Source organism: Bos javanicus, chromosome 16 (assembly GCF_032452875.1).
Source record: "Bos javanicus breed banteng chromosome 16, ARS-OSU_banteng_1.0, whole genome shotgun sequence".
Taxonomy (NCBI): Eukaryota; Metazoa; Chordata; class Mammalia; order Artiodactyla; family Bovidae; genus Bos; species Bos javanicus.
The window spans coordinates 5629904-5647491 of NC_083883.1; the positions used below are offsets into that span (position 1 = coordinate 5629904).

At 40.4% G+C, this 17588-nt stretch overlaps 1 protein-coding gene across 12 annotated transcripts in view; it reads left to right on the plus strand.

The window, feature by feature from the left end:
- Positions 1 to 13680, plus strand: part of C4BPA (complement component 4 binding protein alpha) — a 47055-nt gene extending 33375 nt beyond the window's left edge. For all 12 annotated transcript variants that reach the window (XM_061382085.1, XM_061382090.1, XM_061382088.1 and 9 more), the window contains 4 exons: positions 765 to 956; positions 11097 to 11267; positions 12521 to 12696; positions 13214 to 13680. In XM_061382085.1, coding sequence (XP_061238069.1) covers positions 765 to 956; positions 11097 to 11267; positions 12521 to 12696; positions 13214 to 13417 — 743 coding nt within the window. In that variant the 3' untranslated portion in view covers positions 13418 to 13680. The remainder of the gene's footprint in view (positions 1 to 764; positions 957 to 11096; positions 11268 to 12520; positions 12697 to 13213) is intronic.
- The last annotated feature ends 3908 nt before the right edge of the window (positions 13681 to 17588 follow it).

Here is a 17588-nt window from a genome sequence, read left to right on the forward strand (position 1 = left end):
ATCTATTGGAGTCTTGCCATTTTAGAGGTGAAGACACTGAGGCACAGAATACAGGGAACTTTATTCTGTAGATTGGAATTGAAAAAATATGTGAAATGCACAAATAATGATAGCTCAGTTAGTAAAGAATTCACCTGCAATTCAGGAGACCCCCAGTTCAATTCCTGGGCTGGGAAGATCTGCTGGAGAAGGGATGGACTACCCACTCCAATATTCTTGGGCTTCCCTTGTGGCTCAGCTGGTAAAGAATCCGCCTGCAATGCAGGAGACCCGGGTTTTTATCCCTGGGTTGGGAGTGATTACCTGGAGAAAGAAAAGGCTACTCACTCCAGTATTCTGGCTTAGAGAATTCCATGGACTATATAGTCCATGGGATTGCAAAGAGTTGGACATGACTAAGTGACTTTCACTTTCACAAATAATGAAAAATGGTAGTTCACATATTGAAAGACTATTTGTTTCACATTAGGAGTTAAAGTTTAATTGCAGTCATTCAAACTCATTTTGTGGAAATAAAAAGAAAGACCTTAATATCATGGAATTAAAATATCATTAATAAAATCTTTTACCACCACTTAAATAAGGTATTGGAAACAAATGAGCTGGAGTGCTTTAGCAAATCAGGGACTGGGAGAACAGACTTGGTGTCCCTGTTATCCCAATCTCTCTTCAGTGATGAGATCTTCTAAAGGTAGAAATGGGATTTAGCCATAGGAGCCTCCTCATAGTGATTTTACTATTAGTCTTCTTTTATATTTTTTTAGAGGTATGTTGCCCAGAACCAAACCTGAATAATTATGGAAGCATCACTCTACACAGAAGACTTAGCAGTAGTACTCACTGTACCTATATCAGTGGAGATAAGATTTCATATGAATGTCATAGTAAATATATGTTTGATGCTATATGTACAAAACATGGCACTTGGAGTCCTAGAACACCAGAATGCAGACCAGGTAAGACCTTATGGAAACACATTTTTTAAAAGAAGTTTTTCATGTCAAATTGATGGAGATTATAATTCTTTGCATTTTATTTACCAAGTTTTTAGTGAATATATTTGTTTTTCTATCTATATTAAAAATCATTTTTTTGTTTTTTGTTTTTTTTTTGAAACTTTTATTTTGTTAACTGTGTAACCAATTAACAATGCAGTGATAGTTTCAGGTGAACAGCAAAGGGACTCATGTCTGTATATCCATTCTCCCCAAACACAATTCCCATCCAGGCTGCCACGTAACATTAAGCAGAATTCCATGTGCTATGCAGTAGGTCCTTGTTGGTTATCCATTATGAATATAGTAGTGTGTATGTGTCCATCCCAAACTACTTAACTATCTCTTCCCCCATGATTCCCCCTGGCAACCGCAAGATCATTCTCTAAGTCTGTTGGTCTGTTTCTGTTTTGTAAGTTCATTTGTATCATTTCCTTTTAGGTTTCACATGTAGGTGATATTATGTGATATTTCTCTTTCTCTGTGTGACTTACTTCACTCAGCATGACAATCTCTAGGTCCACCCATGTTGCTGCAAAGGACATTATTTCATTCTTTGTAATGGCTGAGTATTATTTCATTGTATTTATGTACCACATCTTCTTTATCCATTCATAGACATTTAGGTTGCTTCCATTTCTTGGCCATTGTAAACAGTGCTGCAATGAACATTGAGGTGCATGCATCCTTTCAGTCCATGTTTTTCTCCAGATATATGCCCAGGAATGGGATAGCAGGGTCATATTGTAGTTCTATTCTTAGATTTTAAGGAACCTCCATACTGTTCTTCATAGTGGCTGTACTAATTTACATTCCCACAACAGTGTGGGAAGGTTCCCTTCTCTCCACATCCTCCACAGCATTCACTGTTTGTGGAGTTTTTGATAATGGCCATTGTGATTGCTGTAAGGTGATATCTTATTGTAGTTTTGATGTGCATTTCTTTAATAATTGGTGATACTGAGCATCTTTCCATGTGCCTCTTGTCCATCTGTATGTCTTCTTTGGAGAAACGTCAATATTTAGGACTTCTGCCCATTTTTGGTTAGGCTGTTTGTTTTGATACTGCTAAACATCATGGCAGCAGCAGCAGCAGTGACTGTTCTTGCTTGGAGAATCCCAGGCACAGTGGAGCCTGGTGGGCTGCCATCTATGGGGTCGCACAGTCGGACACGACTGAAGTGACTTAGCAGCAGCAGCAGTAGCATCAGCAAACATCATGGGCTTTTCATAAATTTTGGAGACTAATCCCTTTTCAGTTACATCATTAACAAATATTCCAAGCTGTGGGTTGTCTTTTGTTGTTGTTGTCTTTTCATTTGTTTATTGTTTCTTTTGCTGTGCAAAAGCTTTTGAGTTTAAGTAGATATCATTTGTTTATTTTTGTTTTTATTTCCATTATTCTGGGAGATGAATTGAAAAAGATGCTGGTGGAATTTATGTCAGAGAGTGTTCTGCCTATGTTTTCCTCTAGGAGCTTTATAGAGTCTGGTCTCGCATTTAGGTTTTTAATCCATTTCGAGCTTATTTTTTGTCTATGGTGTTAAAGAATGGTCTAATTTTATTTTTTAAAATATGTAGCTGTATATGATTTTCCCAGCATCATTTGAAGAGACTGCCTTTCCAACATTGTGTAGTCTTGCCCCCTTTGTGTATGTGTTTTATCTGGGTTTTTTATCCGGTTCCATTGATCTATATTTCTACTTTTGTATGAATATCATACTTTCTTGATGACTGTAGCTTTGCAGTATAGTCTGAGGTCAGGGAGGCTAATTCCTCCAGCTTTGTTTTTTTCTTAAGATTGCTTTGGCCAATCAGGATCTTTGTGTCTCCATTACAAATTTTAAGACTTTTTGCTCAAGTTCTGTGAAAAATTCCATTGGTAGTTTGATAGGGATTGCATTGACTCTGCTTTGTGTAGTATAGTCGTTTTAGCCATATTGATTCTTTTCATCTACAAACATGGTATTTTTTCATCTGGTTGTGTCTTCTTTGATTTCTGTCATCAGAATCGCATGGTTTTGGGGGTGGAGGTCTTTTGTCTCATTGTTGTTTAGTTGCTCAGTCATGTCTGGCTCTTTGCGACCCCAGAGACTGCAGCATGCAAGACTTCCCCGTCCTTCATTATCTCTCAGAGTTTGATCAAACTCATGTCAGTGATGCCATCCAACCATCTCATCTTCTGTTTCCCCCTTCTCTCCCTGACCTCAATCTTTCCCAGCATCAGGGTCTTTTCCAATGAGTGAGCTCTTTGAATCAGGTGTCCAGAGTATTGGAGTTTTACCTTCAGCGTCAGTCCTTCCAATGAATATTCAGGATTGATTTTCTTTAGGAATGACTGGTTTGATCTCCTTGGTGTCCAAAGGGCTCTCAAAAGTCTTCTCTAGCACCACAGTTCGAAAGCACCAGTTCTTCAGAACTCAGCCTTCTTCAAGGTGCAAATTTCATATCTGTACATGACTACTGGAAAAACAATAGCTTTGACTAGACAGATCTTTGTCGGCAAAGTAATGTCTCTGCTTTTTATTTTTTTCCTATTCTGAATTATTATTTATTTTAAAATATGTATTTATTTATTTTAATTGGGGGCTAATTACTTTACAATATTGTATTGGTTTTGCCATACATCAACATGAATCCACCACAAGTGTACACGTGTTCCCCATCCTGAACCCCTCCCACCTCCTTCCCCGTACCATCACTCTGGGTCATCCCAATGCACCAGCCCCAAGGACCCCGCATCCTGCATCAAACCTGGACTGGCGATTCATTTCTTATATGATATTATACATGTTTCAATGCTATTCTCCCAAATCATCCCACCCTCTCCCTTTCCCACAGAGTCCAAAATACTGTTGTGTACATCTGTGTCTCTTTTGCTGTCTCGCATACAGGGTTATCGTTACCATCTTTCTAAATTCCATATATATGTTTTAGTATACTGTATTGGTATTTTTCTTTCTGGCTTACTTCACTCTGTATAATAGACTCCAGTTTCATCCACCTCATTAGAACTGATTCAAATGTATTCTTTTTAATGGCTGAGTAATATTCCATTGTGTATATGTACCACAGCTTTCTTATCCATTCATCTGCTGATGGACATCTAGGTTGCTTCCATGTCCTGGCTATTATAAACAGTGCTGCAATGAACATTGGGTACATGTGTCTCTTTCAATTCTGGTTTCCTCAGTGTGTATGCCCAGTAGTGGGATTGCTGGGTCATATGGCAGTTCTATTTCCAGTTTTTTAAGGATTCTCCACACTGTTCTCCATAGTGGCTGTACTAGTTTGCATTCCCACCAACAGTGTAAGAGGGTTCCCTTTTCTCCACACCCTCTCCAGCATTTATTGCTTGTAGAATTTTGGATCGCAGCCATTCTGACTGGAGTGAAATGGTACCTCATTGTGGTTTTGATTTGCATTTTTCTGATCATGAGTGATGTTGAGCATCTTTTCATGTGTTTGTTAGCCATCTGTATATCTTCTTTGGAGAAATGCCTATTTAGTTCTTTGGCCCATTTTTTGATTGGGTCATTTATTTTTCTGGAATTGAGCTGCAGGAGTTGCTTGTATATTTTTGAGATTAGTTGTTTGTCAGTTGCTTCATTTGCTATTATTTTCTCCCATTCTGAAGGCTGCCTTTTCATCTTGTTTAGAGTTTCCTTTGTTGTGCAGAAGCTTTTAATTTTAATTAGGTCCCATTTGTTTATTTTTGCTTTTATTTCCAGTATTCTGGGAGGTGGGTCATAGAGGATCCTGCTGTGACGAATGATGGAGAGTGTTTTGCCTATGTTCTCCTCTAGGACTTTTATAGTTTCTGGTCTTACGTTGAGATCTTTAATCCATTTTGAGTTAATTTTTGTGTATGGTGTTAGAAAGTGTTCTAGTTTCATTCTTTTACAAGTGGTTGACCAGTTTTCCCAGCACCACTTGTTAAAGATATTGTCTTTATTTTTTTTTAAATTTTATTTTATTTTTAAACTTTACATAATTGTATTAGTTTTGCCTCCTTTGTCAAAGATAAGGTGTCCATAGGTGCGTGGATTTATCTCTGGGCTTTCTATTTTGTTCCATTGATCTGTGTTTCTGTCTTTATGCCAGCACCATACTGTCTTGATGACTGTGGCTTTATAGTAGAGCCTGAAGTCAGGCAGGTTGATTCCTCCAGTTCCATTCTTCTTTCTCAAGATTGCTTTGGCTATTCGAGGTTTTTTGTATTTCCATACAAATTGTGAAATTATTTGTTCTAGCTCTGTGAAGAATACCGTTGGTAGCTTGATAGGGATTGCATTGAATCTATAGATTGCTTTGGGTAGTATACTCATTTTCACTATATCGATTCTTTCGATCCATGAACATGGTATATTTCTCCATCTATTAGTACCCTCTTTGATTTCTTTCACCAGTGTTTTATAGTTTTCTATATATTTAGGTAGATATATACCTAAGTATCTTATTCTTTTCGTTGCAATGGTGAATGGAATTGTTTCCTTAATTTTTCATTCTAATTTCTCATTATTAGTGTTTAGGAATGCAAGGGATTTCTGTGTGTTGATTTTATATCATGCAACTTTACTATATTCATTGATTAGCTCTAGTAATTTTCTGATGGAGTCTTTAGGGTTTTCTATGTAGAGGATCATGTCATCTGCAAACAGTGAGAGTTTTACTTCTTCTTTTGCAATTTGGATTCCTTTTATTTCTTTTTCTGCTCTGATTGCTGTGGCCAAAACTTCCAAAACTATGTTGAATAGTAATGGTGAAAGTGGGCACCCTTGTCTTGTTCCTGAGTTTAGGGGAAATGCTTTCAACTTTTCAGCATTGAGGATAATGTTTGCTATGGGTTTGTCATATATAGCTTTTACTATGTTGAGGTATGTTCCTTCTATTTCTGCTTTCTGGAGAGTTTTTATCATAAATGGATGTTGAATTTTGTCAAAGGCTTTCTCTGCATCTGTTGAGATGATCATATGGCTTTTATTTTTCAATTTGTTAATGTGGTGTATTACATTGATTGATTTGTGGATATTGAAGAATCCTTGCATCCTTGGGCTAAAGCCCACTTGGTCATGGTGTATGATCTTTTTAACGTGTTGTTGGATTCTGATTGCTAGAATTTTGTTAAGAAGTTTGCATCTATATTCATCAGTGATATTGGCCTGTAGTTTTCTTTTTTTGTGGCATCTTTGTCAGGTTTTGGTGTTAGGGTGATGGTGGCCGCATAGAATGAGTTTGGAAGTTTACCTTCCTCTGAAATTTTCTGGAAGAGTTTGAGTAGGATAGGTGTTAGCTCTTCTCTAAATTTTTGGTAGAATTCAGCTGTGAAGCCGTCTGGACCTGGGCTTTTGTTTGCTGGAAGATTTTTGATTACAGTTTCAATTTCCGTGCTTGTGATGGGTCTGTTAAGGTTTTCTATTTCTTCCTGGTTCAGTTTTGGAAAGTTGTACTTTTCTAAGAATTTGTCCATTTCTTCCACGTTGTCCATTTTATTGGCATATAATTGCTGATAATAATCTCTTATGATCCTTTGTATTTCTGTGTTGTCTGTTGTGATCTCTCCATTTTCATGTCTAATTTTATTGATTTGCTTTTTCTCCCTTTGTTTCTTGATGAGTCTGGATAATAGTTTGGCAATTTTATTTATCCTTTCAAAGAACCAGCTTTTGGCTTTGTTTCCTCTGCCTTTTCTAAACCCAACTTGCAATCTTGAAGTTCTCAGTTCACAAATGCTGAAGCCTAGCTTGGAGGATTTTGAGCAAAATCTTACTAGCATGGGAGATGAGTTCAATTGTCTGGTGGTTTGAACAGAAGATCCAGTACTGCCTTTCTTAGGAAGTCGGATGATATTGACCTTTTCTAGTCCTGCGGCCACTGCTAGGTTTTCCAATTTTGCTGACATATTGAGTACAGCACTTTAATAACATCTTCTTTAAGGATTTTAAATATCTGCTGGAATTCCATCACCTCTGCTAGCTTTATTGGCAGCAATGCTTCCTAAGACCCACTAGACTTCACATTCCAGGATATCTGGTTCTAGGTGAGTGATCACACTATTTTGGTTATCTGGGTCTTGAAGATCTTTTTGTATAGTTCTGTGTATTCTTGCCACCTCTTCTTAATATCTTCTGCTTCTATTAGATGTCAGTGGGAAGCTGACATCTTAAATAGTTTAAAGACATTGTTATGTATCCTTGAGGCAGACCAAGACTGCCTCAAGGCTCTATTGTTTCTTGGGTGCCCCTCCCTTGTCTTTTCATCCCTTCCTTTCCTAACTTAATATTTGTTAGAATCTGCCCTTTGGAATTAGGGGAATGTCATGGAGGTTGAAGGTGTGTTCCTTACAAGAAACCAGGGACAGAAGGGCTTCTGTGCCCAGGAGCCCCACAGGATCCTGATCAATTTCATGCAGAAGAAAAAAAATGCTTATAACTGTGCATTCATATGGTCAGATCCAAATCCACAGTTTAAAAAAGAAAATGTTGAATAAAGCTGGCACAAATTCTATAGCTCCTGACTTATTCTCACTAAAGCTAACTGCTGACTTCTTAAAGATAGGGAGGGGTACAAAGCTCAGCACCCATCAGCTTTCAGTCTCTATCTGCTAAATGAATGAGAGGATAGAAAATCAGATCTTGAGATGAGTGTCATTTTTCCCCTCCTTACATTTTTGCAGTTTAAGTGTTGGAACATTACTAAAGAAGAACAATCTAGAGGCAGATGAAATTACTAAATTTAACTTTGATTTCTCCTCTTGGAAATCTACTTAGTTCTTCTGAAGTGTGTGTGAACTGAGAAAAGTTTCCAATACTAGAAATTTCTCTTATACTTTGGCACTTTTTAACCTAGAAGTTCCCATCCACTGCTCAGTTGTGAGTATGTTGATCTCAGGACGCACTGGTTGAAACATTTGGGCACCCTCCCAGGACACCTGGTACTAGTGAAATGACCCTATTCTTGTGCTGCTTATGGATCAATCACTTGATCAGAGAACAAGCTTGTCTTTTGTCCCAATATCAAGGATGCTTCTAATATCATAGCATAATAGGGTTTTGGATATCCTCAAGGACAGATTTCCTCCTTGGATAATGGAAATTAGAACAATGAACTTCACAGGGGGATAAATATTAGTAACTGTTGTGACTTCCATCAAGAGAGAGGAACTATACCATTGTTCATTCCCTACCACGCACGCCTTTTTCATAATTTGCTTTTACAATGTAAGTTTAGAATTTAAGAAATGTGTAACGGTGGTGATTTGTCTGATCTGATGTTTTTATGTGTTGTATTTTTTTTTACCTAGCTTCGTTTGTACAATTTGAACAAAGGAAATGAACTTGCAGTGAAAATCCTTTCCTGAAGCATCATTCAGTTGGAAAAATGAAACAAAACACACACACACCAACAAAAAGCATATTAGGTTAAAAACGTGTATATACTGAATGTTTTTTAAGTGGATACGTTTGTTAAAAAATACTGCTCATTAGTCCAACTTTCTTTTTATCCCCCATTATTTGTTCCCATTCTTTGACTTTGCTGGTTTCCCTCCATTTTCTGAATCAATGAAAATGGGCCACATCTAATAGATAAGCTAGACATTTCAATTATTACCTTTTGTTTCTTGGTATTTATTCTTTTTTCTTCCTTTCTTTCTGGTCCATGTGCCTTTACCTACTACATTATAAAACCTGCTCAAATCTATTTAAACCTGCCTTTCAGAGTTTACATCTTTTCTTCCTTCTCTACCTTCCTTACACTGGAACATCATCATGCCACCTAGTCTTGCTTATTCAGTAGAGTTAACATGATGCCATTGATGTTCTGTATCAATGTGCTGTTCTATGGGTGCCTGCATGGCCATGATATTTTTAGACTCTCTTATGACAAGGACAGAAGTGTTATCACAGCCAAGGACTAAAAATGCAGATGGAGGATCTTGACCTTTCCATATGTATGCACACTTCTTGTGATGTTCTTTTCTGACAGGGATGGCAAAGAAGGCCTCTGCTGAATCAGTGGCCTCATCTGCCAGAAGACATGTTAATCTGCTCTAGCAAAGATACCACATGTGGTACAGTGGCTGCAATGCTGTTGCGTTTTTAGTAGTCTACTGTAATTCTCCAGAATCCGAATTTTTTGTAGTAGACAGACTTATGAAATACATGGGAATACGATGACCACTCTTGCATCTTCAATTATTTAAGAGTGGCACATATTTCTCCGTTTCCTCTACACATTGGTAAATGATATTTAAAAGAACTTATCTTCTTTGCCTCTAAGGGGAAGATATAGGTCATATCAATGACTTCTACTTGGTTTTCTTGGATAGGACAATCTTAACCCATAGGCCAAGGATGAATATGGGGATTATGCCAGTGACCAATTTTGTCTATCTGGCCCACACTTTCAAAGATAATGGAAATGCCCACCAAGTGGTTTAATAAGGGAGCCTTGATGGTTCCAGGTATCTATGTCAACTCAAACTCTATGTCCAATAATACTTGGATTATTATGCACTTCTCATCTGTGCATAATTGCTTATGTAAATGGACACAGGTCCTCTTGGAAGACTGGGGAACTCATTACTGTGCATATGTCTCAAGTTGTTGTAGTCTCCTTAGTCATGGAAACTTTTTTCTTCAGTTAGTGATCTCCAGACCTGAGATTATTAATAGCACAGGTCCAGAAACTAAGCAACAGATTGTAATTTTTAATGGACCAAAGGCCATCAGCCTCCTGATCATCCATCCTTTATTTCTTTCCATGGTACAGATTGAGTAGTATCTAGTTGGCTGCTCATCTGTTTTCACCCTAAGGAATGTCATGTTCTATTAACCATCTTCCTAATCTCAGTCTGGTTGTATCTCTAACTTGCCACTCCTTATGATGATTACATTTACTTAGCTTCTAAAGCCTATGAGCACCACTCAGATTGTGACTGCTAAGAGTGAACCTTGTTCTTTAACAGTCTTCCCATCATCAGCTCTGGTCTCTGATACAGTGCTCCTCTCATTATGATATTCCTTCTGTCCTTGGTAAATGTATCCTCCAGGTCTTCCCAGACAACATAGTCACTTGGTGGAGTTTCCTGCATGTGTGTGGCACATCTACTCCAGCATACTCACTCTTCTGAATCACTTAATCACTCTCTCTACCACTTGCCACAGCAACTCCAGCATTTGAACCTCATTGTTGGCATCACATTTTCCATGCCTCAAGGAGGCATCTTAGGATAGTACTGTAGATACTATTGTCCATCAGTTTAACATTTTACTGACATTTCCAAAAGTGTCAAGTGTTAGTTGCTCAGTCATGACTGACTCTCTGCAACCCCACCAGGCAGCCCACCAGGCTTCTCTATCCATGGATTCTCCAGGCAAGAATACTGGGGTGGGTTGCCATTCCCTTCCCCAGAGGATCTTCCTGATCCAGGGATCAAACCCAGGTCTCCCTCACTGCAGGCAGATTCTTTACCATCTGAACCACCAGGGAAGGCATTTCCAATGACCTGTTTTATTTAAACTCCTCATGCAGTGTGTGTGGGTCCTGACTGTTCTCTTTCACACAGGTGCTCAGCACTGTGTCGTGTCCATTGTTCCAACATGCAAGCCATCATTCTTATTCTTTCTATGAGCTCTTTCTGAACTATTTTAGAGGACAGTGAGTATATTCTTGGGAAGATAGATGGACTGGTCTTATTGGGAGAAATGAGTCAGAGATTGCAGATTTATTTTGCATCTTTAGTTTCTCCCAGAAATACATCTCTGCATTTAGCACAAAAGCAGTGGAATGTGACACCAGCACAGTGTGACTTTGACTTAATTCCGTCTTCCTGTCAAAATGGCTCCTAAATAGTGTCAAGTTTAGTGAATTTTCAAAAAAATGAAGCCAATCCTAAGTGCTTGTCAGTCCATTGTAACCTTTCTGTGGTTCCCCAGCCTCAGGCCTTCATGAAGGCAGCTCGAGTCCTGCGTTTGGCTGAGTGATTGGATGGGTAGGGAATACAGAAGGAGGAAGCCTCCTTTGAACCACACAGATACTAGGAAGTGTTATATGCATTCTACATGCTGACCTTCTTTTACTTTTATGTCTCACCTCAAGATTGTAAATCCCCTCCTGTCATTGCCCATGGACAACATAAAGTAGTCTCTAAATTCTTTACATTTGATCACCAAGCTGTATATGAATGTGATAAAGGGTACATCCTGGTTGGAGCAAAAGAACTCTCCTGCACATCTTCAGGCTGGTCACCTGCGGTCCCTCAGTGTAAAGGTAACTCTGGCTCCCTCTTCATTTTAAGGGGGCGGGGGTGGGACTATCATCAAAGGATTGAGAGCACAGTTTCTTTCCTGTGAGAGGCAGCAAAAAAACCATTTGATTTGATTTATTGAAAATAATTACTATGGTCTGATGGTATCCAAAGCAAAAAGTACAGAGGGCACACAGAACATTAATTTCCCCTTCTTTTCCAGGTACAAAATTCAGCCTTTGTGAGGCATCTCCATTTCTCAGTTTCTTGTATAATTCCAGAAATAGTCTACAGATGGTACATTCTATCTGCATGTAGCTGTGGCCTGCAGGAAAATTTTCATGAAAAGTTGGTCTAGAATGTAAGCCCTAGTGGACTAATGCCAAGCATTGTGAAATCACAAGTATTTCTATCAGTGCCAGTGCAGGGCACCAGCTGCTCACAATGTAGCTGTGTGGTGAGGGACTCCTAATTTTTCAGCTGTTATGGGGACATGAGGTGAAAATGAGGTCTGATTATTGCATGCACAGAGGTTTAATATCATTTCATCATCAACAACTTTGGGGATGATTTGCCACCATCGTCTCCTTTGCACACAGGAGAATAATAAGCAAGAGGGAAAAATTTTCCTCTATTGTCTTACAGGAATCAAGATACAAGAGACAGCTGATCTGATAGTTGAAGATTTGGGGTCACATGCCCTTTTTATTGGAGAAGGCAATGGCAACCCACTCCAGTACTCTTGCCTGGAAAATCCCATGGACAGAGGAGCCTGGTGGGCTGAAGTCCATGGGGTGGCTAAGAGTCGGGCACGACTGAGTGACTTCCCTTTCACTTTTCACTTTCATGCATTGGAGAAGGCAATGGCAACCCACTCCAGTGTTCTTGCCTGGAGAATCCCAGGGACGGGGGAGCCTGGTGGGCTGCTGTCTATGGGGTTGCACAGAGTCGGACATGACTGAAGCGACTTAGCAGCAGCAGCCCTTTTTATATTGTTAGGCTATTTAAAATAGTTATATGTCCTTCAGCAAGTCACTTAACCTTAGATAAAATAGTGAGACTTAAATAAGACGATCACATAAAGATCTACCCCAAAGTCTGATAAAGTACTATCCCAATGCTCAATAAATATGCTAATGAATATTATTTTTCTTCTCAAGATTAAAAAAAAGGTAAAACAATTAGCAACACTTAAATACAGTTCATTCTTAATACCCTAGGCTTGCATGTTTTTTCTTAGATCTGTGTATTGCTTAAAGTTATGTTTCCATTGCAGCATTGTGTCTGAAACCAGAGATAGAATATGGAAGGTTATCTGTGGAGAAGGTTAGATATGTTGAACCTGAAATAATTACTATCCAGTGTGAGTCTGGCTATAGTGTGGTTGGTTCTGAAAATATCACTTGCTCAGAGGACAGAACCTGGTACCCGGAGGTGCCCAAGTGTGAGTGGGTAAGTCACACAATTTGAGGTAATTTTTGTTTTATTAAACCCCAAAGCACTGTCCTGCCAGCAAAGGTGGTACCTGACTTGTCAAGATTCATTCATTCAAAGGAACTCTCATTTTCGCTTTGGAGCCTTCTGGTCCGATAGGAGATGCAAAGTTTTCCTGCTCTCACTTGTGATCAGAGAAAACTGAGCCCCTTTGGAGTGGAGGGTCTCAGAGCTGGTAGTAGTGACTCCCAATTTTTCTAGAGGATTTGATATACTCTTGTCCCATTTCTGGATGGTCAGAAGTAGTGTCTGTTCCCACAGAAGCTTTCTGGGAGGCTGTCTCAGAGCAGAGTTATATTCCTCTCAGGAAGATGATGGTGGGAAGCAAGGTGTTTCTGATTTTCTGCTCCCCCACCAGTCCTGGGGTGTGTCTTGGTCCTGAATCTGTAACCCTGCCTGTTTCTACATGAACTGTGCCCCCTAACAATCAGGAGAGAAGTCTTTCAAGCATACTCATCATGTGTTTCTCCTTTAGGAGTATCCTGAAGGCTGTGAACAAGTAGTCACAGGCAGGAAACTCTTGCAGTGCCTCTCAAGGCCAGAGGAGGTGAAATTGGCCCTGGAAGTGTACAAGCTGTCCCTGGAGATTGAAATCCTTCAGACAAATAAACTAAAGAAAGAAGCATTTCTCTTAAGAGAGAGGGAGAAAAATGTGACTTGTGACTTTAATCCAGAATAGATCACTTCAGTTAATCACCTTTACCATCTCTTTATGCCATCAATTGTGGTAATAGTTATCTAGAAAGAATAATTTGTTAACATTTAGTTATTTGAGATTGTAGAATTGTTGATCATTTTCTGACTCATTGTTTTTGCTTTTCTGTCTACATTGTACATATTTTTTTTCCACTAAAAATTAACATATCCGACAGTATTTTGTTTTCATGGTCATTAGGGCCTCTGTGAAATGAGGTCTGAGAATAAACCCATGCATAAAGTTTATACATTTATTTTACTGTAGAGACCCTGGACATAGGGACTTGGGTTTACACCAATACATTTTTCTGCATTGCCTTTACTCAACAGTTCTGCATATAGGTCACTTAGGCACTCAGTATTTAGATTAAACATCAACACACCCCGAACGCCTTGTTCACTGTTGCCCATTTGAAGCAGCCATGCCTTTTTCTAAGTGCCATGCACTTGGCCTCTGCCCCAGTAATGCACGGGGCATTGCCTTATGAGAAGGGGATTCTCGTCTGTGTCCATCTCCTGATTCCATCCTCAGCAACAAGCTCTGAAAGTTTGACGAGTGGAAGCCAACATTGCAGCCACCTTTATGCTCCTAAGTCCTTGATCTGGTTTAGTCCTTATTTTCCTTAATAGAAAGAAAAATAGCCTGAGCAATTGTTTCCCATCTGAGGAGAAACCTCATATCAATCACTTTTATGTCTCAGGGTGTTCGGAGACTTTTATCCTTTGCATTAACCACTTCCTCCAATTCTTGCATCCTCTGAAATCTCTCTGTTACTCATATCTTGGCTTTTTTGGCTATTCCATCTGTTTTATACACAGAACTCTATGTGGGAACAGGGGCTTCTTTAATTCCCCTCATCATACTCCAATGAGACAATGTTGTATAACAGACTTTCACTAAAGCTTCAATAAGTTTGAATTCACTGTAGTTACCTACTTGACACAGAAGGTATCTATTCATGGTCTTAAAAGCCATTTGTCTGATCCTTTTACTCAGAATTTCTTTTGATTGGTATTTGTTTTGGTTTCTCCTGAGACAAGTGAGGAACTACTTTCCTTGGGAGGCACCCCAGAAAGTGCTGTGATTGAGTGGAAGAAGTGTGAAAGGGAGGATTGCCTCAAGAGGCCATTGCTGTGGCAAGCAGAAGCTCAGTCATGCTGATGGCTTTCTGGGAGCAATACTAAGTTGTCTTTCCAAGGAGGAGGATGCAGGGTATTTATTGCCAGTTCTCTCCTTTCATTGGTAAAGACTTGCTCTGGTAGGACTGACACTCAGTCACATCTGACCTGCACTGTGGGCCAGTGCGGGCAGAAATGAGACTTCAGGGCAGAGAGACACGCATAGCCGATGGTTCCATGGGGCTGCTCATGGTAACCTCCAGAGCAGGTATGTGAGCAAAACACAAGTCACGTCTTCTCTAGTTGCTTTTTCTCTGTTGAAGTGCTGTTCCAGTCTATCCATTTTTCTCCCTACTAAAATCTCTTGTGCTTATGCTCAGCCATTTCAGTTGTGTCCAATTCTATGATCCTATGGACTGTAGCCTGCTAGGCTCCTCTGTCCATGGGATTCCCCAGATAAGAGTACTGGAGTGGGTTGCCATTTCCTCCTCCAGGGGATCTTCCTGACTCAGGGATTCAACCTGTGTCTCTTGTGTCTCCTGCATTGGCAGGTGGATTCTTTTACCACTGGGCCACCTGGGGAGCCACTCACACACTGTATAAAACAGTACAATTCATACATTTACTGTAACAAATATTGATTCCTCCTCTTTTGGTTTGGGATATGAGGATGAAGCATGAGCCTCAGTGGTCCTTTAGACACTCTGTGAAGAGGATTTCACCATCATCTTCTATAATTGTCCAAATTTCTAGTGTATTATAACTATCTTCACATTCATCATCTAAAACACAATCTAAGAAAGTAGAATATCCTGTTAAGTATGCACATGAGCTGAGAAAGCTTTAGTTCAGTTCAGTTCAGTCACTCAGTCGTGTCCGACTCTGCGACCCCATGAATCGCAGCACACCAGGCCTCCCTGTCCATCACCAACTCCCGGAATTCACTCAAACTCACGTCCATCGAGTCGGTGATGTCATCCAGGCATCTCATCCTCTGTCATCCCCTTCTCCTCCTGCCCCCAATCCCTCCCAGCATCAGAGTCTTTTCCAATGAGTCAACTCTTCGCATGAGGTGGCCAAAGTACTGGAGTTTCAGCTTTAGCATCATTCCTTCCAAAGAACACCCAGGGCTGATCTCCCTTAGAATGGACTGATTGGATCTCCTTTCAGTCCAAGGGACTCTCAAGAGTCTTCTCCAACACCACAGTTCAAAAGCATCAATTCTTCTGTGCTCAGCTTTCTTCACAGTCCAACTCTCACATCCATACATGACCACTGGAAAAACCATAGCCTTGACTAGACGGACTTTTGTTGGCAAAGTAATGTCTTTGCTTTTCAGTATGCTATCTAGGTTTGTCATAACTTTTCTTCCAAGGAGTAAGTGTCTTTTAATTTCATGGCTGCAGTCACCATCTGCAGTGATTTTGGAGCCCAGAAAAATAAAGTCTGACACTGTTTCCACAGTTTCCCCATCTATTTCCCATGAAGTGATGGGACCAGATGCCATGCTCTTCGTTTTCTGAATGTTGAGCTTTAAGCCAACTTTTTCACTCTCCCCTTTTACTTTCATCAAGAGGCTTTTTAGTTCCTCGTCACTTTCTGCCATAAGGGTGGTGTCATCTGCATATCTGAGGTTACTGATATTTCTCCCAATAATCTTGATTCCAGCTTGTGCTTCTTAGGAAACTTTATTAGAAGAATTTGCAAGAGATTAATTTGTTCAATTTGGTGCTTCCTGAGGGTGTGAGTAAGAGGGAGAAAAGGGACTTGGATATTTTATCTCAGAAATTTAAAGTTTAGAGCAGAAAAAGATAATGGAGGAGTAAGATGGGGAGATCACCTGCCTCCCCAGAAACATCAAAAACTCATCAAGATATGAAACAAGTACAAAGCAACCTCTAAATGACAGCTGAAGACCTGAGATCTCCAAAGGGGCAAGCTAAGCTCCCTGGAATGAGGTAGGACTAAAGATAAAGACATTAAAAGAGAGAGAAAGAGAACTTCAGGACAGGAGCCTGTGCCCCAAGGGAGGGAGGGAGTCATGAAGAAGGAAAAGTTTCCATGCACTGGGAAACTCCCTCACAGGTGGGACCAAGAGGGAGCTGCAGAACCTCAGAGAGCATGCAAAAGTGGGAGCCCAAAAGGCAAAATACAGAGAAAGCTGCACTTCTCGGCCCATAAGCAGATCACAAGTCTTAGCCCTGACCAGAGGGTGGAGGCGGGGAGCCAAGAGAAGTGGCTAACAAGCCCCAGCCCTGCCCAGAAGGAGGGGGCAAGAAGCTGAGAAAAGCACCACATGAGCCTCACCCTAGCAAGCTCCACCTGCAACAAAGAGTAGGATCAGGGTCAGAAGCTCTGGCAAAGATCCCAGGGAGAGGTAGTGGGCTGTTGGCAGTGAGAATGTGCTGAGATGCTTCAATGTGGTGCGGAAACAGACTTGTCTATTACTGCCAAAGCCAGGAGGGGTGCCAGAGACAGTGGACAAAACAGCACCGATCTGGTCCTAATCCCATAGGTTACAGCTACCACAAGGCAGTGAGCAGGCACAGGTTACTGCTCGCATCTTGCTGGGAGCTTAAACAGCTGAGCTCTTTCTAAGAATCCTTTTCCTCTGGGAGAACTCACGACCTACCTCAGATGGTATCAACTCCAATAGGTCACTACTGCCACAGGCACTCCCGGTACAACCCATAAGTGGTGGCCATATCCTCCCTTCTCCCCAGCCCAAGAGAGCAAGTGAACCCCAATGAGATTTGGCCTTTGCCCCCTCATGTCCAAGGCAGGAACAGTGGACCAAAGTGGCAACTCTAAACATTGGGAGCAACTACAACCTGGAATAAGGCCAGATCTGACACTGAAGTCACCCTACACGGCCCACAACAGGTCCAGAGACCTTTCTAGAAACATTAGAGGCCTTTGGTGTGAGCCTCACTGGATGTTCTGGGCTGCTGAGTGTTGCCTTCACCAAGAATATTGGTAATTTGTCTTTTGCGCTGTGTGGCTTGTGAGGTCTTGGTACTTCAGTAGGCATCGAG